Here is a 26633-nt window from a genome sequence, read left to right on the forward strand (position 1 = left end):
GACGAGTCATGGGACGTCGCATCTCAACGACTATAGAGGGGTGTCGTATGCCCGCGGGGTTCGGGGCGTGACAACGGCGGCCGATCACTGGTGAATAGTGAAACCGGCGGCGAAATTCCCGGCGACGGCGTACGGATGGCGGTGAACAGTACCACGTACGGACACTATACGGACAAGGGGGAAACGGTGGCCGGCACGACGGCCGTACGACGTCGACCGTACGGCGCTACAGTTCCCCCCCCCCCCCCTCGATCGTACGGACACTGTACGGACAGGTACGGTTGGCGTCATACAGCGTGGCTGGACGGCTGGGTGTCGACGGAACGGCGATCGAAGCTCCGGCGAAGCTCCGGCGGCCCTATTTGCTGGACAGGACAGGAAATAGAGAAAAAGAGGGAGAAAGAGAGAGAAATAGAGAGAGAAAGGGTCAGATAGGGGCAAGGTTGAGGCTGGGGGCTGTGGTGGTCGACGGCGGGGCATGGCGGTCGGCAGCGGTACTCCGGTGGCCGGCGGCGAGCTCCGGCAAGCCAAACCAAGAGAGAAAATGAGAGAAAAATGGGAGAGGGAGGGCTGTTCTGGGGGAGCTGCTGGCCGAATGGGGCTGGGAGGAGAGAGAGGGAAGGTCAGCTGATCAAATAAAGTGGCCTAGGGGCGACACGTGTCGCCGATCCGGCGGTTTTGATCAAAATACCCCTAATCCTACGGTTCTAATCCAATCGTATCCAAAAATTGAGGGCAAAAGGGTAAATGGGGCCAATAATGCAGCTGATAATTATCTTTAACTGTCCCAAATACTTTCCCAAAAATTCGGACCCGAAAATAGCCCAGGGGCAAAATGGTCATTTTTCCGGTCCCGGGGCGAAATTCCAATTTTCGCACGTATCAATCCCAGATGTGTGTGGCCAACATAATATGGCGTCGGAATCGCGAAAATAGCCGTTTAAACCCTCGAAAATCGACTGCCAAGTTCTGGGAATAAAATAATATTATTTTTCCAATTTTTGTCGAAATTCTAATTTTTGGCCATAACGACTCCTGGTATGCGTGGCCACCCAAAAATGGCGTCGGCCTCGAAAAATATCCTCATTTGGTCTCGAAAAGCAACGCTGGCGTCCCGATGGGCAAAATCGTAATTTTTCACCCCCGGACCGAAATTCCAATTTTTACTCGTACTAACTCCAAACGTGTGTGGCCAGCGTGATATGACGTCAGATTCTCAAAAATAGTCTCTTAAGCCTTCGAAAATCAATATCAAAGTCCGGGTCCAATTTCGTGACTAAAACTCGTTCGATTTCCAATTTCAGGGTCTCTCACTAACGGGCAGCTGTCTAGAGGTTATGCGTATCGACCTAGGGTTATCCGAGTCATGACGGTCCTGATCATTGAGAGAATGAGAAATTATCACCAATCCCAGAGGTCACGATCGTCCGGTTTAAGTTCAGGATTGGTTGGCCACGTGCACTCTCGGTCATGCAGAATCACCTGCGATCCGATTGTACATCGTTGGCCTTGGCCAAACCAAATCCGTTACTTTTCCTAAGATCGATCCACATTGGTTTATAATATTTTCTCATCATTTCTCGTGATCGGTGTCCGCTTCGCGATCGGATCCTTGGTTCACGTACCGCTTTCTAATTAGCCATACCCTATTGGTTAGTATCCCGAGAGTGATCAGCTCTGGGCGAGACTTACTAAAATGAAATGCGAAATATTGTCAATTTTATTGATCCCGGAACTACATCGAAATTCGGGCTGTTACAATCAACTCCTCGCCCCTCCTCATAGTGGAAAACTAATTTGGAGTTGGACTTTGATGTTGTAAATAAAAGGGTTGGTTGAGCAATCGTATTTGGAATATGTTCCATAAATAGTAAATTGATCAATTTAAGGGAAGGGTTAATACCAAATCCCAAATCGGTACACTTGTGACAAATTTACCCCCAGCTAATTTTTTTATCACCAAAAACTCTAAACTAGTATACTTGTGACAAATTTACCTTTCATTATGTTGGATTAACACCACAAAAAATCACAAATTAATAAACTTGTGACAAATAAAGAGGTAAAACTCCAAATTGTTATGCATTGCCATGTATCATCCAATTAAGTCATTTGTTGGTAAAATTTAACGGAAACTAACATAAGGTAAATTTGTCACAGATATACCATTTTGGGGTTATTTGGAGTAAATTTGTCACAAATATATCAGTTTGGAGTTTTTCGTGGTATTAACCTTTAAATGAATATTAGAAGCCGTAGTTGCCATCCTGTAGGTAAACTCTGTGGGGTTTATTTGAGCTAAAGGTTGGGATAAATGTTGCCAAACAAAATGACAGACTTCAAAGATAGATGTGTAATCTTATATTTGAATTCACACGCTAGAGACAAGAAGAAATAAGAAAGAAAAAAAAGTGCAAAGGGATTGAAATCAAAATCAAGAAAAATGCAAGAATCCGTTTTTTTAGGGTGCAAATGATAACTATTCTATTTCTCTGTTTTTCTATTTTTTTGTTCTCAGGAATAGATTTGGAACAGAAATCCGTTTGGTAAAATAATTTCATTTTTTTTATTTTTGAGACAAATTTTGACTTAGAAATAAATTTGAAACAGAAATGAGAAGTTAAATTTTTTACTTTTCTATTTCTAAAATAGAAACAGAAATAACAACTCTTTTTTATTGCTCACCCTTGCCGCCCACCGCCTCTCACTTGCCGCTGGCAGCCAGCCCATCTACCGTTGCTCATCGGCAGGCCGTTCATTGCTGCCGTCGCTTGCCGGCCGGCCACCTGCCACCGCTACAGCCGCTTGCTGGCCGACCGTTGTCGCCACTCGCCGCCCCTCGCCATCACCTGTTTCTGTCGTCACTCGCCAACCGCCTGCCACCATAGCCGCTCACCGGTTGGCGAAAATAGAAATTTTGCGTTGTTATCAAATGAATTTCTATTCCGGGAAAAAAAATTGTGTCATTATCAAATACTACTTATTACTCGGAAACTCGTTCGGAAAGAGAAATAAATTTTTCAATTTTTAGCCAGAAATAGGGCCGGAGAAGAGAAATATTTTCATTCACGCCCTTAAAGTCCCTAGGAAGCCGAGAACAGAAAACGAGCTGAAAAGAGAAATCACAAGAAATTCTCACATCTACCATTCGTTTTAATGAATGCTGAACTGGAATTTGTAATGATGAGGATCCAGGCTCACATCCGCCACGTCACCTCTCACCTCGTCCCCATAGCAAAAATCATTCGTTTTATGTCATTATAACGCAAAAATTATCAAAGAAAGTCATTTACATTCTTGTGCGCGACCCTGCACAAAGTATAGCATGCAAAGACAGAAAGCGACATCCCAAGTATGAAGGCAATCTTAGTCATGTCTGGAGAAGAATTGTCACTTCGTAGCTGTGGACACCTGATCCAAACTTCTGTGCGAATTAATCAACCAACTATACACAAAACCAGCAGAAGATACATAGTTGACAAGTTCCATGCCTACTCGAAGATACCAGGCATGGTGTAACAGCCTGAATTTCGATGTAATTTCGGGACCAATAAAATTGATATTATTTCGCATTTCATTATAGTAAGTCTCGCCCAGAGCTGATCACTCTTAGGGTACTAACCAATAGGATATGGCTAAATAGGAAACGGTACATGGATCAGGGACCCGATCGCGAATCGGATACCGATCACGAGAAATAAGGAGAGAATATTTTGGACCGACGTGGGCCGATCTTAGGAAAAGCGATGGATTGGGTTTGGCCAAGGCCAACGATGTACAATTGGATTGCAGGTGATTCTGCAAGACCGAAAGTGCACGTGGCCAACCAGTCTTGAACTGAACCGAACGATCGTAACTTCTGGGACTAGTAATAATTTCTCATTCTCTCAATGATCGGGATTGTCGTGACTCGGATAACCCTAGGTCAATGCGTGTATGCTCTAAACAGCCGCCCGTTAGTAAGAGACCCTAAAATTGGAAATCGAGCGAGTTTTGATCATGAAATTGGGCCCAGATTTCGATATCGATTTTCGACGGCTTAAGAGACTATTTTTGAGAATCTGACGTCATATTATGCTGGCCACACATATTTGGAGTTACTACGGTTGAAAATTGAAATTTCGGTCCGGGGGTGAAAAATTACGATTTTGCCCCTCTGGTCACCGACTTGGATTTTGAGGCCGTATGAGGTTATTTTTCGAAGTCGATATCATTTTGGGGTGGCCACGCACATTTAGAGTTGTTTCGGTCAAAAATTGAAATTTTGGCTCGGAAGTGAAAAATAATATTATTTTATTCCCAAAACTCGGCAGTCGATTTTTGAGGGCTTAAGAGGCTATTTTGACGCCATATTATATTGGCCACATCCATTTGGGGTTGGTATAGCCAAAAATTGGAATTTCGACCCGGGACCGGAAAAATGACCGTTTTGCCCCTAGGCCAAATTTAATTCCGAAAATTTCAGAAATTAAGGAAATTATTTTAAATATTGGATCAGCTCAATTATTGGCCCATTTACCATTTTACCCCTCAATTATTGGATGAGGATTAATTTAAGCCATGGGATCAAGGGTAAAATGGTTCGAGCCCCTAGGATTGTGACACTTGGCACCTACTAGTCCAACTTTGACCCATTTGACCACTCTCTCTCTCTCTCTCTTCTGGCCATTTCCTCCTCGTTCGTCCTCCTCCTCAGCCGTTTCCCCCCCTCCTCCGTTTCCTTCGTTGCCACCGTGAAGGCCGTCCGCCAGAGCTCGCCGCCGCTCGCCGGAGCCGCACCGGCAGCCGAGCCACCTCGCCTCACCGTCCCAGCCACCCTCACACCCTCGTTCTCTCTTTCTCTCCCCCCTTAGACCGCTGATCAGCCCCGGCCGTGAGGGACACCGCCGGACACTGCCATCCGCCGTCGCCGTCCGTACGCCGCCGGCTTGTTCCCCGGAACGCCGCCCGCCTATCTCACCGCGTGTCGGTGATTGGCCGCCCGTTTCCATCGACTCGAGTCGATTAGGCGAGTATAACTCCCTAAACCCCGAATTAGTTTAATTGCACTTTTAGGGGTAAATTAGGGGTTAATTAAGCTTAATTATGGTCTAATTATGTGTATTTGCGTGTAGGCTGATTAGGGGGTTTAATTAGAGCTTAATGAAGTGATTTAGAGGTGGTTTAGTGGCCAAATCATGTCCTGCCCTGGTACTGTTCACACAGAACCGAAATTGTGATTTTTGTCTAAGTTGTGTATTAAATGGTTCATTAAGTGAGGGCTTGAAATTAGGCATTTTAGGGGGCTAGTTAGGACTTGTTGGAATCCTATTGGTGACGCCATGTTCGAGGATTGAATGGCTAAGTTCGATTGGTCATGGCGGGCCTTAGACGCATTGAATTGAATTGGAAGAAATGCGTGGAATAAGTGCCGGATTAATTGGGCTAGAATGGGATTAATTGGGAGTGCCGATAATACTTTGTATTGATTGAATTGTGAGTGATTTTGGGCACATAATGACATTCATGTTCGACTTGGATCCCGTTATACGTGATCTCGCATGTTATGCTTTGATACGGCTAGAATGGAGTGAATTGATATATGTGCCGGATATGTATAAATTGTGGCCTTCGGGTCGGGCCTTCGGGTCAGAATAAACTGTGGCTTTCGGGTCGGGCCTACGAGTCGATTTATTGCTGAAAGTGGCCTTCGGGTCGGGATATCTATTGGCCTTCGAGTCGGAATAATCGTGTTATTCATGAAAATGGCAATCGTGTGCCGAGAACGTTATTTGTGTGCGTATTCAACAGTTTGCACGTGATTATTGTTGATAAATGCCTAACTTGCAGGGCTGTGATATAAACGATTTGGGCCGCGGGCCTAGGAATTTATGGTGATTTAATGGTACACTACTTGGTGTGTTTAATTTACCTGTCAGGAGGTGCATGTTAGCATAGTTTAGGTTTAGGGATTATTTACTTGATGAGATTCGTCTTACGGTTGTTGGAAACCGGCTTTTCAAATCCCCGGCAGTGAGGATGGCAGAGGCGCCAATCCGTTTTGGGATTCCCCAGTTCATCGAGAAGACTATGTCTATACATGTCATACCTTTTTGACCAAGCCCCGCCGTAGTTTAGTATCCCCGGGCCGCCATCCTTTTTGTTCAATGGCCATTGCTCAGTTTGTCTTCTAGTTGCTTTTCTTATGATGGATATTGTATAAATTTCTGCAGTAATGTAAAATGTTTTTATTCCTGCTAAATTCAAGTGCTGCGCTATCCTTGGTTGTCTTGTTTATTGTACGGGTGTATATATAATATATATATACGTTGCTTCCGCATGTGCATTGGTCTCTGTGCATTGCATGCTGAGTCGGTGACGTAACCTGGGGACGTCGCACCATCACGACCTTAGGTGAGATGATCGCGCTTCGTGGGGTACGGGGCGTAACACATGGGCACAGAAATTCCGGCCGAACGAAAAGTTCATTGCAAAGAAATGGCATTTTCCTTCCTGATACAAGCATCAATCAACTCCTCCCCCTCTGATTCTGTCAAAAGCTCCCTGTGAAGAAGGAACAGCATGTGTGACTCAAATACGAAACCCTCTGAAGAGGGAACTCAGAAGCCCACCGAAGAGAGATTTCACGGAATTCTTCTCTTGATCTGGCTCGGTTACTTCAGATGCATGATTCAATTCGCTATCGTGGTCCTCCGATAACAAGCGCAGGAAATTCTTCTCTTGATCTAGTTCGGTTACTTCAGATGGGAGATTCAATTCGTTATCGTGGTCCTCCGACAACAAGTTACTGACTACACCTGATGATGAGGGGTGGAATCTCATTGAAAGCAGGCTCTCTCTCCCTCCCAGATTTGAAGTAATGGCGCCGAAACTGCTTCCAGCTTGAACATGATCCGGACTACGGAAACAAGCAATGCCATGAGGACAATCCCATGTCTTTGGAACTTCCTGATCCCTATACAACAGAAGATATGTGCTCATAAAAGATAGTAGTTCGAAAAACATCAATTCAAGTCAGCTCTTGCGGTCATTTATCCAGGGAAGTGAATCTTACGGACTATTGATAAGCCTTCGATGAAAAGTTAGTAAAAAAAGATGAGACTTACCCCTCAAGACATTTCTCGTTGCAGCGACTAATGAAATCGTCCGCATATTCTTTGAACTCACTGTCGAGATGTTCCACCACAATCATCGCATCCCTTAAGGGCAATACATCCCAAATCTTCAAGATTTGAATGTATCTAAGTTCCTTAAGTATATCGACAGTGCACAGCACGTAGAGACCTTCAACCTCGAATTGCTTCACCATAGGAGAAGAGCTTTTAGGGAGTAAACCCACATCGCTCTTCTTAGGTCTCCAGCCACTGGCAAGTTTTGATATGAGGTTCATGATTGACATCTTGGTCCTATGTGACGTCAGCTTTCTGAAAGACTTCACAAAGTTGTCCCCGAAGAAAACCTGCATAGACAAAATAGTTGACAAGAAAACGTAATGTCATTGATTCTGCAAAAGCCGAATGTCCATTTTCAAAGAAAAGGAAACCATCTGCAAAGTGCTTTACCCTCCACCGAGCATTTCTAAACAGGTCACTATTTCCACCAAGCGGATCATCGAGCCGAATATTCTCTTTCTTCCCATCCAAAATGGCTTGAACTCCGTCAGTACTGGAGGAACATTGTTGGCTCTTAGCATCACTAATGCACCTGGCCCTCGCCCACGCATTTCTAGATAGTAGACAACTTCCATCGACCGGATCATCAAGCTGATTATTCTTCCCATCCAAAATGGCTTTAACTTCATCCGTACTGGAGCAACATTGTTGGCTCTTAGCATCACTAAAGCACTCGGCCCTCGCCCACGCATTTCTAGATAGTAGACTACTTCCATCGACCGGATCATCAAGCTGATTATTCTTCCCATCCAAAATGGCTTTAACTTCAACGGTACTGGATGAACATTCTCGGCTCTTAGCATCACTAAAGCGCTTTGCCCTCCGCCGTGCATTTCTAGATAGTACACTACTTCCAGCGACCGGATCATCAAGCTGATTATTCTTCCCATCCAAAATGGCTTTAACTTCATCAGTACTGGAGGAACATTGTCGGCTCTTACCATCACTAGAGCACTTGGCCCTCCGCCGCGTATTTCTAGATAGTACACTACTTTGGTTGACCGGATCATCAAGCTGATTATTCTTCCCATCCAAAGCGGCTTTAACATCATCTATGCTGAAGAAACATCCACGGCTCTTAGCATCATGAACCAATGCTCCCCATACAGATTTACTTCTCGTCAGCGTTCTCTCGTTTCCCAAAATCCAAAGAGAGTATCTACATAGAGGCAGCAAAAAGCATGGATTGTTGGTATCTGACATCTTACGGCGAAAGTCAAATTGCCCCGGTTAAGAAGGAATAGAAGAGACTACCTTGCCCTGGTGATAGTGACATTGGTTCTCTTAGTATCAGAAACGAACCCAATAAAACCACGAGGGTTTGACCTCACGGTGGATACTATTATGATGTCTTCTTCACCCCCTTGGAACCCATCCACTGACCTCACTTTCGCTGTAAAGCCTTTGATATTTTCATATCTTTTGCCAATATTCTTTTGTATTGCAGCAACCTGAGCACTATATGGAGATATCACGCCAACACTTAGATCTTCGCCTGAAGATTTGCATGCTGCAGAAAAACCAAGACGATATAATTAGATGAGGGAGAAGTTACGACCACACTAGCGTGAAAGTGTTCTGTACACCTCCGATTACTGTCTTATGTGTCCTGTAAGGCTAAGTTAATAACCTAAATGACAAGAACGCACATCATCTCTAGTGTCAAAAAGCATGTAAAGCTATGCAAATCTCTCCCAACATCCCAAGAAACTAAATGGACTTCATTGTAAGATTGAGCAGAAATATTTTTCTCCTGCGGCTTCCGCAGTCAACAACTGCCCGCCAATGCTCTACAACAGTACAGCAAAAGGTGCATCTACATGTATAACCAAACATGTGCAAAGACAAAGTAGTTATTTGCATTAATTCATACTATTTGGCAGAAAATGAAATAATCTGGTGAAATTCTTTCATGGCTTACCTCCGTATAGATTCCTCAAAATCATCGAGACGACTCCTACCTCAACATGGTTTCTAAGGCTATGTCCATCATCCCCACCTTCTTCGCTTCCATTAGAAATATTTATGAAGGAGTAGGGGCCAAACATCGGCGACGGCAAATAACATTTTTCGTAGCTTTCGCTGGTAACATTCGGCCCATTTCGAATTTGATTTTTGTAAAAGGTTGATGTTGGAAATCGACTTATCGCAGGATGCATTCTGTACTGGATATCGAGAAGGTGCCTCGGACGACCCAGAGAAACCAACCTTTCAAATAGACTCCTTCCAAAGCCAGCCTTGCTAGAAAGCTGTAGAAATAAAAACATGCACAAACGTAAAGGTCAATTAAGCACAAAATCATCATGTTTATGTATGATTGTGCACGTTGCTAGTCCAATATTCAGCGATGACATACCTTGCTCTCAACCATTGCAGGCAACTGACATTCATCTCCAACTAAAATTGCATGCCTGACACCGCGAAGTTGTAGTGGAATCATTGATTCGCATTCTTTCAACTGCGCAGCCTCATCAATCACCAATAAACTGACAGGCTTCATTCCCATGGAGTAGAGCTTATATGAGCTGGAGGCAGTGCAGAAAATCAAGGAAGCCGCTTGATAACAGATCTCAGCTATCTTGCTCTTACACGTAAATTTTGCAAGGTTTAGCTTTCTAAGAGATTTGTCAAGAGTCCGCAAAACAGAGAGGCATTCACGTCTCTTCATCAATAATGCTGTATATAGTGGATCTGTGAGAGTTTTTAATGAAGATGGGTCCATTGAAAATGCTTCCTCCAACTTTCTAGAATCCAACTTCTCTCTACATAGTGAAACTTCAAAAGAATCGAGTAAGATGAGAAGGGAATTAATATAACGGAAATTATGATCCAAAAGGTAACTTTTGGATATATGGGTGCATATGATAGAGAGGCATCTTCGAAGAGAATCTGCGCTTGACTTGAATCTGTGCTTGAAAAATTCCAGAAATGATTTAAATTTAGGTTTGGATTCCTTTTTGCCGCTCCTACGTTTGCTTGCAACATCATTACCATCAGGCTTTGATATAATCTGGCGTTCATTCTCCAGAAAAATGTGGTATTGGCGGACACAGTCATTGAGAGTATCAATCATGGAAGGTAGACAATGCTGCCGACCAGTGAGTGCAGAAAAGCACTGCACAACACAATCAACGCGATGATCCAAGAATATTTCCTCCATATCTGAATTTACTTTCATCCGATCCTTGTTCCCAAAACATAGCATGTCTCCTACGTTATAGGGCAAGCGTTCCCCGTGAGAGTTTGTGGAAACCGATTGTTTCACCAGCTGCAAAACACGAGATGCCAATTCCTTGATGGCAACATTTGTTGGAGCACAAACAAGGGTTCTGTGTTTCCTTTTCAAGAGAGTAAAGAGCAGTGCCGCGACAGTTTTGGTCTTCCCTGTCCCTGGAGGACCCTGTATCATTTCCATGGCCAACCTGTGCTGACACTTGATTGTATCAAGACAAGATAGAACAGCTTTTGCCTGGGATTCATTCAGACTACCAAACAAGTTCTTATCGAGACTCTCATGCCCAGAGTCATGACTTTGAGTAATGCAGAGATTGCAATCTTTCTCAGCCTGCAAACAAACACATACTCTTTTGAAAATTCACTCCCAAATAACCTAAGTAAAACTTAGAAACTGTGAAAATTTTTTTGATTATGTTCTATCCTAGCACAACCTGCACTAATATTGAGCACAAAGGATCTTAAGATGGATAAACAAGGTCTATCTCTAAATCTTGGTCATACTACTGCAGCATTGAAATTTATGTGAATGCGAGACTCAGGGCAATACTATGTTTGGAGAAATAACAAGCTAACTCGAATGAGAATGACAGTTTTTTTTTTATAATCAATGAAGTTTTGTTGCTGCAATACTATGTTTACCGTAGACCGTATGGAGATAATAAGTACGAAAAACAAAGTCCTTACCGCCAAATCCGTACAGAGAACTTCCCTTACAACTTTCGAGTTCCCAAATCTGTATAGCACATTCCATATCCTATTGTTCGTGACTGCATTTATCAAAAAAACTGCATACATTGACTCCCAGGTACGATGATCATTCACTTCATTGTCCAAAAATGCATTGACTCTGAACTTTGTTGATGTTTGAGCATTTCCGTCAGCATCTCCTGCAATTTCAGCGACCGATGCAAATGCCCATCTTCCTGCAAACCTTTCTAAGCTGGGAATGGTATCCGGTTTAGCATTAGTTAACATCAAAACATCCCCAGGCAAAGTTTTGTAAGGTTCCTTGCCACGGTCAGTGGACCTGTTTTTCCAGGAATCCACTTCCACATGGTAAGCATTCTTCTTGCCTTTAACAAACCCAGTGACTTTCGTGAAAGGCAGCTTAGATACATCCTGCATACTTGAACAGAGACTGGCTCGTGTTTCCTCAAGCAAAGGAAAGGTATAAGAAGCAAGGTATTGCTCAACTGATTGAAATGACCCCGGGATGGTCTCCACCTACAAAACCGGTGTATCGAAAATCAAACATGACCAACCAACTTCACTTGATAGATCGAGCGACTCTGTCCTCTGTCATATCACAGATAGGACATCATCTAGCATATTAAAAGAGCAAATATTCCCCCCAACACCTAATAACTTCGCCTCATAGAGACAGAGAGCAAGGTCCTTCCGCACTATACAACAGTCCAACTTCACATAGCAAGGCTCACAAACGAAACATTGCAAAAGAGCAAGGAACTAACATCATTCAGAACATTTTCGAGCTAATATGCATTAAACTTATACTGATGATAGTACTACGGAAGCATGATCAGGACAACAAACATAGCCCAAAAAACAGGGAAAAAAAAAAAGGAAAGAGACTAAGAAAAGAGAACCTTGTCCCCGTAGAGATTGTTATTGAAGATCTCTTGAAGAGACCAAGAGAAGATAATATCAATCAGGTCCCTGGGCTTGCCTTTCGAACCAGCCTTCGCACCTTTTCTAGAGTCCATGGCCAGTCCCACACCCTCTTACTTTCCCGTCGAAGAGGACGAATGTGTCCGAGAATTTCAAGCAACGAGTGATTGAGAGAGCAAGTACGAAGAAACGAGCAGCTTTTTAACACCTGTGAATCAATCCCGTCCGAGACGAGCATTTAAAAGAGAGGATCGGCGAGCGACCGCGGGCGGTGTGAAAAGTGGGGGAGAGAAATGAAACTGATGATGACTCGTGAAAAGTCTTGGTCTCCTCGACTTCCGTACAGTATTTGATCCCATTTCACCAGAACTTTACATGCTAAGCTTTTTTCTCACGATGCATGTGGCTTCGCAATGAAATGGAGGCTTTTCCCATGGTCCACCACTTACTCCGAATCAAAGCAAGATGGATGCCTTTCCGACCCAAGAAGAACGAAAAAGGTAAGATGCACGCCTCAAACCTACGAACAATGGTTTGCTTGGGTTAAAGCTTTCTTGCATGCTAAGCTTTCATCACTGTTAACGTACACACTGTCTTTCCTCGTCTGGAATGTCTGGTGTCCGACATGTTTGGAGCTTGGATCGAGAGACCCGCGTTGCTTCTTCTAATTTGAATGACCACAGGTGCGTACACACGCGTCTGGATATTAAAGAATGGGTTGTGTTTGAGGTACATGAGTACTGAAATCCCTCGAGAGGGACCCAAAATCATTGCCTCCTTAATTAGGCGATCGAGGGGGTGTTCGTGCATCGAACCGCTGAAGAGTGCTGTTGTGTATGGTTATCTGGGCCTTGCGGCCGTCTTTAAATACTCCAAAATAAATACTCGGTATCGTATGTAAAATTAAACTTTTGAGTGTATTGAATGAAAGCGAATTTTTTTAGAGTGCCCAGATAATTTTTGGCAACCGGGTCTAATTGGTGTTACATAGAGAGATTTGAAGTTCGATTTTTCTCTAGACTTGTGGGGTTATATAGTCATCCTAGCTGGTAAGATTTTCAATAAAAAAAATTACAAGAGATTACTGTTTTTCACGTTACAATTTTGATTATAGTACAGCTGTCTTTCACGCTACGATTTTGATTATATTGGCATGACGTGGATGGGGAACCTCTATTCTCTCTTATTAGATCTCGACCCGTGTCGATTGCTAATGGTCGAGATCTCGCGAATGTGCCAAAAATTCATACGCGACAAGGAGATTAGGATCTCGATCAGATTTCATACACACGTAAGTCGTCGGTGCTTTGAGGATCAAGTGAGTCTGGAAGTGCCCGAGGATCCATTTCATCTGTCCCAGAAAGTGCACGAGGACCCATTGAAAATCAAACGAGCGTGAAAATCAAATGTGATCACTTTTTCAATAGTAGTTCTCGATTTTCCAGTGCCTCGCGGAAATTTAGAAGAGTCAATACCAACTTCTCAAACGTTGGCCCAAAAAAACAGAAAAAACGAAGGGAACAAGTTTCCAAAAGGAAGGTTCTCGGCAGGAACCTATTGCTAACTTGCTATATTAAGTAGAAGTATAATATTCCAATTGGTCATCCTACATTCTTGACCAGCTCCTCCTATAATCAAAGCTCTCAAAAAGATAAAATATAAAATCGATCTCCAATTACAATGGTCTCTCACCATCACCGGAACTCGAACAGGCAATGGCGTTTTCTGCAAATTAGTTCAAATCATGTAAGGTCACGGAATTAAATAATGGATAATAATAGCTGGTAAGGGCCATCCTAATCCGTTACATATAATTTTCACGTTACATATAATTTTGATTATATGTACGATTTTGATTACCTGAGCCGGTCCTTAAAAGGCCATATCTCTAATGTCTCTCCCATAGACTTTTAGGGACGTAAAACACCAAAAGGGGATATTCCTGCTCTCCCATTGGAAGAAAAAAATATTTTGGGAGGGACAGGAGATGGATAGATAGACCGGTCGTCGGATCGTTAAACAAAGCGTTATAGCCTATTCAGACGAAAACATCCGTCATTGGTGAGGTAAATCTGACCAAATAAGAAAGAAATATAATTCGTTTCCCATCACTTGCGCTCATCAATGTTGAATTTTTGAAAAAGAAATAGTTGTTTTTTGGGGGGTCGGAGAAAAAGAAAGTGGGTGAACCTAACGCGTCCATCGTTCTCTTCCAACCCCGCCACCTTCCAATGGATTTCAACATTGTTCTTCGACAGTTACCTTTCTAGTCTGCTAAAGGCCAAGAGCCGTACAGCGGGAGCCCTATGAGTGAACAATCACTGGGGATTTGAAAAATAAAACAATGGTTATTTGAGACCTCGGGTCAAGGAAGAGGGGCGAGAAAAGGAAGACCATGGCACTTGAAAAGTCTTCTATGAGTCTTGTCGTATTCCCCAACACTATTTGATCCGCTTTCGCCAAAACTTTACAAGAAAAAAATTACTCGCTCAATCTTAAATTTATTATACGAATATCACTTTAGTCCTAAACTTTTCAAATATTGTTAATTTAGTGTTTCGCAAAATTTCAATGCAATCCTTCTGACGAACATTTACCAAAAGAATTATGATGGAATTTTGCGTAAAAATTTAGGATTGAATTGACATCTGTGTAACGGGTTTAAGACTGATTAGGTAATTTTTCCAAATTTTTTGCACAATCTATGTGGCTTTGCAAGACAAGCTATTTCATGGTTCCGCGCCTTTCGCAAAGCGAAGTAGCTATATGCCTTAGACCGACAAAGAAAAGTTACTTTGGGTAAAGCTTTCCTGCATGCCGAGGTTTCTTGCGTGTACCATAAACACACGCGCTGTTTTTCCTGGCCTGACGTAATTAGGGTCATGCATGTTAGGAATTTGGATTAAGATTAACAAGAATTTCTATTTCAAATGACCACACATGTGTACATGCGCCCTGATCTCATGACTGGTTATGAAAATTAGAAATGAGATTCGGTCGCGATTAGCACACGAGTACCAAGATTATTCGATGAGGACCTAAAACCATAGTCCCCCCTTATTTTTTCACACTTACATGTGACGACGGATAAATTGTCTTTGTACATGTTTATAGGGATGGTAGTACATGTTTGTGTCGATTGGTTGGCCAACTTGCTTTGCGAGACAAATATTTGCACTTAATAGGGTTCCAACCTTTGGTAAAATCAGTCCCTCACGTTTTAGCCTTTCGGCGATCAAGTGGGTATTCGTGCGTCGAAGAGTACTATCGCATAGCTGTTCGGGCTTTTTGGCCCCTTTACACACCCCATAATAAATGCTGAGCATTGTAAGTAAGATCGAACTTTCAAATGAAAGGAAATATTAAGAGGGTTCAAGTAATTTTCGCAATCACGTCTAATGGTTGTTACGTAAAGAGATTTGAAATCTAAATTATTAGAGACTTTTGGGATTACATAGTAATTCTAGCCGAGAAGATTTCACTCAAAAATTTGTCGAAAGACCTATAGGAATATCATCAGTCAAGTTACAATTTTGCTTATAGCATAACGAGATAAAAGTGTAAGTCATTTCCCATCATTTGCACTAATCAATATGGAATATTTGAAAAAGAAATAGTTTGAGAAGTGCTCTAGTCAACTGCACCTCCAATACATTTGAGATTCTGGTCAACGTTCACCGCTTCTTAGTTCACCAATAGCCAAGAGCCTAATAGCGGAACCAAATAAGTTAACATTGACTCGTGATTTAAAAAACGAAATACTAATCATAAAAATAAGGGAAAATTTCAAATAATGATCTAAAATGATTCTTGTTTCAAATAAGGGCCCGAAGTAGTCATGTCGGTCTTCAAGAATGGCCTGACCTCATCGGCTGGTTAAGGGCACTTTTATCCTTCACTTTTTTTAAAAAAAAAATTTTCCTTGCAATAGCTGGCCATCGGCGATATCTGGAGAGGGTCGGGCAACGCCGCCCTCGAAAGCCACAAGCAAAGGCTGGCCTAGCCTACGCGGCCCTCGCCAGGCACAGGCAAGGCGGGCCCTCACCAGAGTGATTCATCTCTGGATTTGCGAGTGATTCAGAGTTCCTCCGCTCAGCTTTCTAGCTCCATGGATCTCTTGCTCCGGAGGTTTCGGCGAAGGGAAACCAAAACGACTTTGCGCTTCTCGTGTCATCGATCGCTCGAGAAAGGCGAGGCGCAAATGGTGTTCGTTTCGTTGCATCCGGTAAATTGTACGATGGCAACGACTGTTCGTGCTCTGTGCAGTTATTGTTCGTTTCTGCCTCAAGGGTAAACGAGATGACTTAGGAGCAGAGCCAAATTATGGATATCTCGAATCTCGAATCGCGCTGGCTTTAGATGAGGATTTCGCTGTTTATGTTACTGTTGGACAGAGTTAGGTATGTAATCTTATACTCGAATTCACAAACTAGAGACAAACAAGTAACGGAAAAAAAAGTGCACGGAATTGAAATTAAAATCGAAAAAAAAATTGCAAGAATCATCTCAAGAGTCCCTTCATCCCTATTAGAAAGTGCACGGAATTGGTGAGGATCAAGGCTATATCGTGTGTCACCCGCACAAAGTATAGCATGCATGCAAAGGCAGCAATCAACATCCTTAGTATAAAAGCAATCCTAGTCCTTAACCGAAAGTTCTGTGCCGTTAATTCAACCAAATACATAGAGACATAAAACCAGCAGAAGATAAATAGTGAAGAAGGTCCACGCCTACTCGATAATACCCGCCATGGGCACGGAAATTCCTTGTAAAGAAATTGTGTTTTCAATCCTGATAGACCCATCATCAATCAACTCTTTCCCCTGCTGATTCTGTCAAATGCTGCTCGTGAAGAGGGGAACAATATGGGTTTGCTCAAATATGAAGCCCACCGAAGCGGGAATTCATCTCTTGATCTAGCTCGGTTACTTCAGATTCAAGATTCGCTTCGCTATCGGGGTCCACCGAAAACAAGTGCCTGACCACAACTGATGATGAGGGGTGGAATCTCATTGAAAGCAGGCTCTCGCTCGCCCCCGGATTCGAAATATCTGCCCCGAAACCGCTCCCTGCTTGAACTTGATCCGGACTACGGAAACGAGCAATACCGCAGGAAGGCTCCCATGTCTTTGGAACTATTTGATCCCTACACGACGGAAGATCCGTGCGCAAATAAGATAGTAGTTCGGAAAAAAATCAATTCAAGGCAGTTCTTCCGGTTATTTATCACAGAAAGGGAATCATATCGACTATTGATAAGTCCTCAATCTGAAGTTAGGGTAAAAAAGGATGAGACTTACCCCTCAAGACATTTCTCATTGCAGCAACTAATGAAATCGTCTGCATATGCTTTGAACTCGCTGTTGAGACGTTCAACCAGTCTCGTCGCATCCATTAAGGGCAGTACATCCCAAATCTTCAGGATCTGGATGGATCTCAGTGCCTTTAGTATATCGACAGTGCACAACATGTAGAGACCTTCCACCTCGAATTGATTCACCATATTAGAACAGCTTTGAGGGAGTAAACCCACATTGCTCTTCTCAGGTCTCCAGCCACCAGCAAGTTTTGATAAGAGGTTCATGATTGACATCTTGGTCCTAAGTGACATCAGCTTTCTGAAAGACTTCACAAAGTCGTCGCCGAAGAAAACCTACATAGACGAATAGTTGATAAGAAAAAGTATTGTCATTGATACAGCAAAAGTCGAATGTTCATTTTGAACCGACAAAATATAGCAAAGAAACCATCGCGCAAAGTTCTTTACCCTCCACCGAGCATTTCTAAATTGGACACTATTGCCATCGAGCGGATCATCGAGCCGAATATTCTCTTTCTTCCCATTTAAAATGGCTTTAACTTCATCAGTACTGGAGGAACATTCTCGGCTCCTAGCATCCTGAGAGCACTTTGCCCTCCACTGCACATTTTTAAATAGTACCCTACTTTCATCAACCGGATCATCAAGCTGATTATTCTTCCCATCAAAAGCGGCTTTAACATCATCAGTACTGGAGGAACATTCTCGGCTCCTAGCATCCTGAGAGCACTTTGCCCTCCACTGCACATTTTTAAGTAGTACCCTACTTCCATCAACCGGATCATCAAGCTGATTATTCTTCCCATCCAAAGCAGCTTTAACATCATCAATGCTGAAGAAACATCCACGGCTCTTAGCGTCATGAACCAAAGCTTCCCATACAGATTTACTTCTCATCATCGTTCTCCCATTCCCCAAAATCCAAAGAGAGTATCTACATAGAGGCAGCAAAAAGCAGGGAATGTTTGTAAATAACATCTTACTGCAAAGTTCAAATTGCCCCGGTTAAGCAGTAATAGAAGAGACTACCTTGCCCTGGTGATAGTGACATTGGTTCTCTTAGCATCAGAAACGAACCCAATAAAACCACGAGGGTTTGATCTCACGGTGGATACTATTATAATGTCTTCTTCACCCCCTTGGAACCCATCCACTGACCTCACTTTCACTGTAAAGCCTCTGATATTTTCATATCTTTTTCCAATTTTCTTTCGTATTGCGGCAACCTGGGCTCTATATGGAGATATCACGCCAACACTTAGATCTTCGCCTGAAGATCTGCATGCTGCAGAAAAACCAAGACGATATAATTAGACGAGGGAGAAGTTACGATCACACTAACGTGAAAATATTCTTCTCTTGCAGCTTCGGTTGTCAACAACCGCCTGCCCATGCTCTACGACAGTATAGCAAAAGGGGCATCCACATATAACCAAACAAGTGCAATGATAGTCGTTAGTTGCATTAGTTCATACAATTTCGCAGGAAATGATATAATCTGGCGAAATTCTCTCATGGCGTACCTCTGTATAGATTCCTCAAAATCATCGACACAACTCCTACCTCAACATAATTTCTAAGGCTACGTCCATCATCCCCACGTTCTTCTCTTCCATTAGAAATATTTATGAAGGAGTACGGGCCAAATATTGGCCACGGCAAATGACATTTTCTGTAACTTTTGCAGTTAACATTCGACCCATTCCGAATTTGGTTTTCGTAAAAGGTGGATGTTGGAAAGCGACTTATCGCAGGATGCATTCTGTACTGGATATTGAGACGGTGCCTTGGATGACCCAGAGAACTCAACCTTTCGAATAGACTCCTTCCAAAGCCAGCCTTGCTAGAAAGCTATAGAACAAAAATATACACAAACTTAAAGGTCAATTAAGCATAAAATAATTCATGTTTATGAATGCTTGTGTTAAAGGTAAATTAAGCATAAAAACTATTCATGTTTATGTATGCTTGTGCACGTTCCTAGTCAAATATTCAGCGATGACATACCTTGCTCTCAACCATTGCAGGCAACTGACATTCATCTCCAACTAAAATTGCGTGCCTGACACCGCGAAGTTTTAGCGGAATTATTGACTCGCATTCTTTCAACTGCGCGGCCTCATCAATCACCAATAAACTGACAGGCTCCATTTCCTTGGAGTAGAGCTTATATGAGCTAGAGGCAGTGCAGAAAATCAAGGAAGCCGCTTGATAACAGAACTCAGCTATCTTTTCCTTACACGTAAATGTTGCAAGGTTTAGCTCTCTGAGAGACGTATTAAGAGTTCGCAAAAGAGAGAGGCATTCACGTCTCTTCATCGATAATGATGTATATAGTGGATCTGTGCACATTTTTAATGTAGATCGGTCCGATGAAAATGCTTTCTTCAACTTTCTCGAATCCAACTTCTGTCTATATAGAGAAATTTCAAAAGAATCAAGTGCGATCAGAAGGGACTCAATATCGCGGAAATTATGTTCCAACAGGTAAGTTTTGGAGATATGGGTGCACAAGATCGAGAAGCATCTGCGGAGAGACTCTGCACTTGACCTGAATCTGTGCTTGAAAAATTCCAGAAATGATTTAAATTTAGGTTTGGATTCCTTTTTGCCGCTCCCACGTTTGCTTGCAACATCATTACCATTAGGCTTTGATATAATCTGGCGTTCATTCTCCAGAAAAATGTGGTATTGGCGGACACAGTCATTGAGAGTATCAATCATGGAAGGTAGACAATGCCGCCAACCAGTGTATACAGAAAAGCATCGCGCAACACAATCAACTCGATGATCCAAGAATATTTCCTCCATATCTGAATCTACTTTCATCCGCTCCTTGTTCCCGAAACATAGCATGTCTCCTAAGTTATAGAGCAAGCGTTCCCCATGAGAGTTTGTGCAAACCGATTGTTTTACCAGCTGCAAAACACGAGACGCCAATTCCTTGATGGCAACATTTGTTGGAGCACAAACAAGGGTTCTGTGTTTCCTTTTCAAGAGAGTAAAGAGCAGTGCCGCGACAGTTTTGGTCTTCCCTGTCCCTGGAGGACCCTGTATCATTTCCACAGCCGACCTGTGTTCACACTCGATTGTATCAAGACATGCCAGGACAGCTTTTGTCTGGGATTCATTCAGACTACCAAGCAAGTTCTTATCGAGACCCTCATGCCCAGAGTCATGACTTTGAGTAACGCTGAGATTGCAATCTTTCTCAGCCTGCAAACAAACGCATACTCTTTTGAAAATTCACTCCCAAATAACCTAAGTAAAACTTAAAAACCGTGAAAAAATTGTTGATTATGTTCTATCCTAGCACAACCTGCACTAATATTGAGCACAGAGGATCTTGTGATGTATAAACTAGGTCTATCTCTAAATCTTGGTCATACTACTGCAGCATTGAAATTTATGTGAATGCCAGACTCTGGGCAATCTTCGTTTGACTGTTTGGAGAAATAACAAGCTAACTCAAAAGCAAATGGAGTTTTTTTTATATAATTGATGAAGTTTTGTTGGTGCAATAATATGTTTACCGTATACCGCATGGAGATAATAAGTATGAAAATTAAAGTCCTTACCGCTGAATCCGTACACAGAACTTCCCTTGCAACTTTCAAGTTGCCAAATCTGTGTAGCACATTCCATATCCTATTGTTAGTGACTGCATTTATCAAGAAAACTGCATACATTGACTCCCAGGTACGTTCATCATTCACTTCATTGTCCAAAAATGCTTCGACACTGAACCTTGTTGATGTTTGAGCATCCCCGTCCTCGTCTTCTGGAATTTTAGTGACCGATGCAAATGCCCATCTTCCTGCAAACCTTTCTAAGCTTTGAATGGAATCCGGCATAGTATTAGTTAAGATCAAAACATCCCCAGGCAAAGTTTTGTAAGGTTCTTTGCCATTGCCAGTGGACCTGTTTCTCCAGTAGTCCACTTCCACGTTGTAAGCATTCTTATCGCCTTCAACAAACCTAGTGACTTTCGCGAATGGTAGCCTAGATACATTCTGCATACTTGAACAGAGACTGGCTCGTGTTTCCTCCAGCAAAGGAAAGATATAAGACGCAAAGTATTGCTCAACTGATTGAAATGACTCCTGGATGCTCTCCACCTACAAAATGGGTGTATTGAAAATCAAACACGACCAACCAACTTCACTCGATAGATCAAGCAACTCTGTCGTCTTGCAAATTAATGTCTCACGGATAGCACACCGTATAGCATATTAAAATGGGAAGTATATCCCCGGACACCCAATAACTTCGCCACACAGAGACAGAGAGCAAGGTCCTTCCCCACTTTACAACAGTCCAACTTTACTTACGATGCTCACAAGAGAAACATTGCGAAAGAGCAAGGAACTAACATCATTTAGAACATTTTCGAGCTAACACCAATTACACTTTTACTGATGATAGTAATAAAGCATGATCAAAGCAACAAACATAGCCCCAAAAAAAGGGAAAAAACAAGGAAGGAAAGAGACTAAGAAATGAGAACCTTGTCCCTGTAGAGATTCGTATCGAAGATTTCTCGAAGAGACCAAGAGAAGATGATACCAGTCAGGTCAGTGGGCTTGTCTTTCTTACTACCGGAACCAGACTCCGCACCTTCTGTAGAATCCATGGCCAGTCCAGCACCCATCTCTAAAGCCATTTAAATCCTTACTTTCCCGTCGAAGATGACGAATATGTCTGAGAATTCCTAGCAAACGAGAGATCGAGAGAGCAAATATGAAGAAGCGAGCAGCTTTAACGCTTGTGGATCAATCCCGTCCGAGACGAGCCTTTAACAAAGACGATCACTGAGTGACCGCGGGCAGCGTGAAAAAGGGGCGAGATGAAGCGGATGACCCGGGAAACGTCTCGGTCTCCTCGTACGTCCTTACAGTATATGAACCGATCTCGCCAAAACTTTAAGTTGCTAAAGCTCGTTGCACAATGCACGTCGCTTCGCAATACGAGCTTTTTCCATCGTTCCCCATTAATGCGAATCAAAGCAAGATGTCTGCCTTTCCGACCAAGAAAATGAAAAAAAAGCAAGATGTGTGCCTCAAACCCACGAACGATGGTTTGCTTGGGCTAAGTTTTCTTGCATTGCTAAAGCTTTCGTCACTGTCACAGTACACACGGTCTTCCCTCGTCCGAAACGTCTGGTGTCCGACATGTTTGGAGCTTGGATGGAGGCTGGCAAGACCCGCGTTCCTTCTTCGTATTTGAACGACCACAGATGCGTACATGCATCTTGATCTCTAAGAATGGTTGTGTTGGACGTACATGGGTACTTTAAATCACTCGAGGAGGACCTAAAACCGTAGTTCCTTAATTAGGAGATCGAGCGGGTATCTGTGCACCGAACAAACGAAGAGTGCTATTAAATACTAGGTATTGTATGTAACGTTAGACTTTCGAATGTATTGGATGAGAGGAAATTTTTCAGAGGACGGACATAAATTTGGCAACTGGATCTAATGGGTGCTGTATGAAGAGATTTGAAATTCGAGTTTTGGGAAACTTGTGAGGTTGTATGATAATTCTAGCTGGAAAGATCTTTTAATAAAAGATTAGGAGAGATTTATGGGACTATTGTCGTCACATTATGATTTTGCTCATTTCCCATCATTTGCACTCATCGATGTGAAATTTTTAATAATTATAGTGGAACCCTATTAAGTTAACATCCGCTCGTGATTTGAAAAAATGAAATAATTGATCATTTAAGAGCTCCTCGGGTCAAGTAAGAGCGGGCGGGAAAGGAAGCCGATGGCCCTTGAAAAGACTTGAGTCCCCTCGTATTCCCGTACGCTATTTGATATGATTTTGCCAAAACTTTACCTACCAAACTTTTTACAAAAAATTATTCGATTAATCTTAAGCTTTTTAATTTTACCACTTTAGTTTTAAACCGTATGAAATTATTAGTCTTTCTGATCAATTTTCACCGAAAATCGCTGACGCGACGGCATGCCGCGTAAAATGGCCAGTGATGACCGCATCATCATGTCGGCAGTTTCAGCGAAAATTGATCAGAAAGATTATATTAAAATTTCGCATAAAGATTTAGGATAAAATTGGCAAAATTGAAAAGTTAAGGACCGAATAGACATCCGTGCAATAGATTTAGGACCGAATGGATAATTTTCCCGAGCTTTTGTGCACAATGCATGCGGCGTCGCAAGACAGGCTTCTGCATCGTTCCACATTTTTTTCAAAGCGAAGGAGTCGTATGCCTCAAACCAACAAACAAAAGTTACTTTGGGTAAGCTTTCTTGGATGCTAAGCTTTCTTGCATGTACCATACGCACATTGTTTTTCCTTGTCTGAAGTAAATGGTGTCCTGAAATGTTTGGAGTTCGGATACAGATTAACAAGCGCACGTTCATTTTTGTAGTTCAGATGACCACACGCATGTACATGCACTTATGACTGGCTATGGAAATTAGAAATAAGATTTGGTCGCTCATTAGTACACGAGTACTAAGATGGTTTGATGAGACCTAAAACCATAGTTGTCACGCCCCGTACCCCACGAAGCGGTAACATCCCACTCAAAGGTCGATTTGTTTGTGTGCGACGTCCCAGGAAGCATCGCCGACCCAACGCCTAAACAGAGAGTAAAGCACAAGCGGAAGTAATAAATAATAAACCCTGACTGAATATACATGTGCCAAGGATAACCAAACAAGTAACCAACATAGATGAAAACATACTTGCACTTTACATTGCTATTGAAAACTTCTTTACAAATATCCATACATAACCATGAAAAGATACAAGTCCACACCTATACGATCAGCATGCCACGGGGTCAAAAAGGGAAGTGGCTAGGGAGGTCAGACTGACTCAAAGAGAGGGCTACAGTCAAAAAGTTACCAGCCCTCACTACTAGCTACGGCTCAGGATAAACCTAGGGTTCCCACTCAGGGTCGGAAGATCCAGTAGTATCATCCGACGGCTCCTCGAAAGGATTCTCTGAAGACTCGGACGGTTCAGAATCCATATCTTCGGCTTGGGCTCGCTCGTCTTCAGAGTCCTGCTCTAACTCTGGATCTAGGTAGAGATCCTCGTCCACTCCCAGCTCTTCGTCAGATCATATCTCCACGTCTGACCCTACCTCAGCTACCTCTCCATGGTCTTCATCAGAATCCAGATCCATGTCCTCCAGCTCGTCTTCTTCCTCGGCAACTTAGTCTTGGTCTTCAGCTATCACCTGTTGCTCTTGTGGCTCCCCATTTATAGGCTCATCAATGCCATCTACATCGTAAACATCCTGAGGATTGATCACCTCGCCATCCGCATATATGGGTTCCATCAATCCATTTTGACCGATTGGCGCATCAAAAGTCCTAAGGGGTTGCCCTAGGTTTCCGTCGACATCTCTTAGGCACCAAGCCACATACTCCTGAGTCTGATGAAAATACTCTCCCACGTTTACAAACACCATGGATCGGTATCTTACATAAGATTCCCCATTTCCTGCGGGGTATGTACTTGTATACTGATGTATCTGTACAAGTATTCCAAAAAGCGGCGAATTCGGCATTCTTATGGCTGGGGGTCTGAAAAGGTGGGTTATTACAACCGTGAGACGAATTTCAATGAGTATAACCCCTAAACCTAGGTTAGGCTAACATGCAATCTCCTAATAGGCAAAACAACATAATACGCAAACAGTAACCTGGGCCCTCGGGCCCGAATGGAACATAAGAATTACCCTGCAGGTTAGGCAATTCATTAAAATTCTCAAGATACGTGCACGAATACAATTGTCACACGTGCGCCACACTCATGCTCATGTTTACAGTGTTCATTTCGCATGCCGGGTCACGCATTCTATGCATGTGGTGTCAATGTTATGCTATGCTCCCGTTTCAATTCACACTGCACACTGTCTCAATTGTTAATATTTATTACGACTCGAGTCAGCACCATTCCCGGCCCGGTGTGTCTAGCCTGCTTCAAAGTGCATGAGGCGCAACACCGATCTGGCCTAGTGCCTCTTACCTGCTTCAAAGTGCATGAGGCGCAACACTGATCTCCTCACGAACCAGAGCCCGCGTAAAACGCATCAGGATGGTCGTCTTTCGGACGAACCGGGCATCGTCCTGCTTCAAAGTGCATGAGGACGGCATACCCCGCGTAACACGCATCAGGGCGAATTGTGATCACACATACACACACTGCCAATTTATTATCTGAACCCCGCGTAAAACGCATCATAGCATAATTAGTGATCACATGCTCATGGCAGGCACGCATTCTCACACAATTTCATTACACGCCTCATTCTCGGCATTCGAAATGCGTGGCCATGCAATGCAGTACAATACACCATGAGCAACAACAATTTCAGGCATCCAGTCAAATTCATGCCATTAATTGGCCAATCACACTCCGCAATGGTTGGCCACTCAATCACACGACATGGCATTAGTCAATTCCCACAATTGGGCACAGCAATCAACAAGTCGTTCAGCCCGGGCATACCCGGCAGTCCAGTCACTTAATCCTCAACTAAACCATGCTCGCCCAATAAATCACCAATATTATTCTAGTAATATACCTCATCAAATGGTGCTCTAATTTTTTCCCAATATACACCGACAATACTCAACCCAGTTCAGAAAATGCACTATCAGTCCTAATCCGGATTTAGAAAATACACTCACTTAATTCTAGACCACGACGACGCGAAACGAGCGGCCGATTGCCGGTGAACGGCGAAATCAGCGGCGACGGCGGCCGACGGCGTACGGACGGGCGCACGGACGACGGTACGGACTGTACGGGGACACCGTACGGACTTGTATGGACGGCGGGGGACGGTGGCCGGCGAGGTGGCGGTGGCTGGCGCGGACGCCGTACGGACTCCGTACGGGGACGGCGTACGAGCGGCCGGAGAGGGAGAGAAAAAGAGAGAGAAGCAGGGGTCGGGATGAGGGTGATGGTGATGAGGTGAGGTTAGGCGAGGCAACAGCTCCGGCGGACGGCGGCGGTACGGCGGCGGTCCGGCGAGCTCCGGCCGGGAGGATGAACCGAGAGAGAGAGAGAGAGAGAGATAGATAGAGAGAGAGAGAGAGAGAGAGAGTTCGGGAGAGGAGAGAGAGGGAAAACCGGCCAGAATGAGGAAGAGAGAGAGAGAGGTCTGGTCCAAGATGGTCAAAAAGATCAGCCAAATTGCGCCACGTGTCGCGATCCTAGACGATTTGACCAAAATGCCCTTGATCCAACGGTTCTAAATAGATAGGATCAAATAATTGAGGGGCAAT

At 43.3% G+C, this 26633-nt stretch overlaps 2 protein-coding genes across 4 annotated transcripts; both read right to left on the reverse strand.

The window, feature by feature from the left end:
* Positions 1-6483: 6483 nt before the first annotated feature.
* LOC130138187 (helicase SEN1-like) lies at positions 6484-12484 on the reverse strand. 3 transcript variants are annotated; one of them, XM_056311505.1, is made up of 8 exons: positions 12118-12484; positions 11094-11633; positions 9529-10737; positions 9094-9421; positions 8427-8682; positions 7563-8331; positions 7107-7459; positions 6484-6955 (listed from the first exon to the last, which is right to left on the reverse strand). In XM_056311505.1, exons 1-8 carry the CDS (start codon positions 12274-12276, stop codon positions 6571-6573), a joined length of 3999 nt encoding a protein of 1332 aa, XP_056167480.1. In that variant the 5' UTR covers positions 12277-12484; the 3' UTR covers positions 6484-6570. The 3 variants fall into 3 exon arrangements, with proteins under 3 accessions (XP_056167480.1, XP_056167479.1, XP_056167481.1); XM_056311504.1 differs by having other exon boundaries at positions 12097-12484; XM_056311506.1 differs by having other exon boundaries at positions 12017-12284.
* Positions 12485-16689: 4205 nt separating this feature from the next.
* LOC115663310 (uncharacterized) lies at positions 16690-22417 on the reverse strand. Its single transcript, XM_030585326.2, has 8 exons — positions 21866-22417; positions 20937-21476; positions 19366-20574; positions 18882-19209; positions 18388-18643; positions 17806-18292; positions 17339-17691; positions 16690-17184 (listed from the first exon to the last, which is right to left on the reverse strand). The coding sequence occupies exons 1-8, from the start codon at positions 22019-22021 to the stop codon at positions 16914-16916; spliced, it is 3600 nt and encodes a 1199-aa protein (XP_030441186.1). The 5' UTR covers positions 22022-22417; the 3' UTR covers positions 16690-16913.
* Positions 22418-26633: the final 4216 nt, after the last annotated feature.

The sequence above is a fragment of the Syzygium oleosum genome, unplaced genomic scaffold (genome assembly GCF_021117445.2).
Source record: "Syzygium oleosum isolate NSW1041296 unplaced genomic scaffold, Sole_v2.1 Sole_v2.05, whole genome shotgun sequence".
Lineage (NCBI taxonomy): Eukaryota > Viridiplantae > Streptophyta > Magnoliopsida > Myrtales > Myrtaceae > Syzygium > Syzygium oleosum.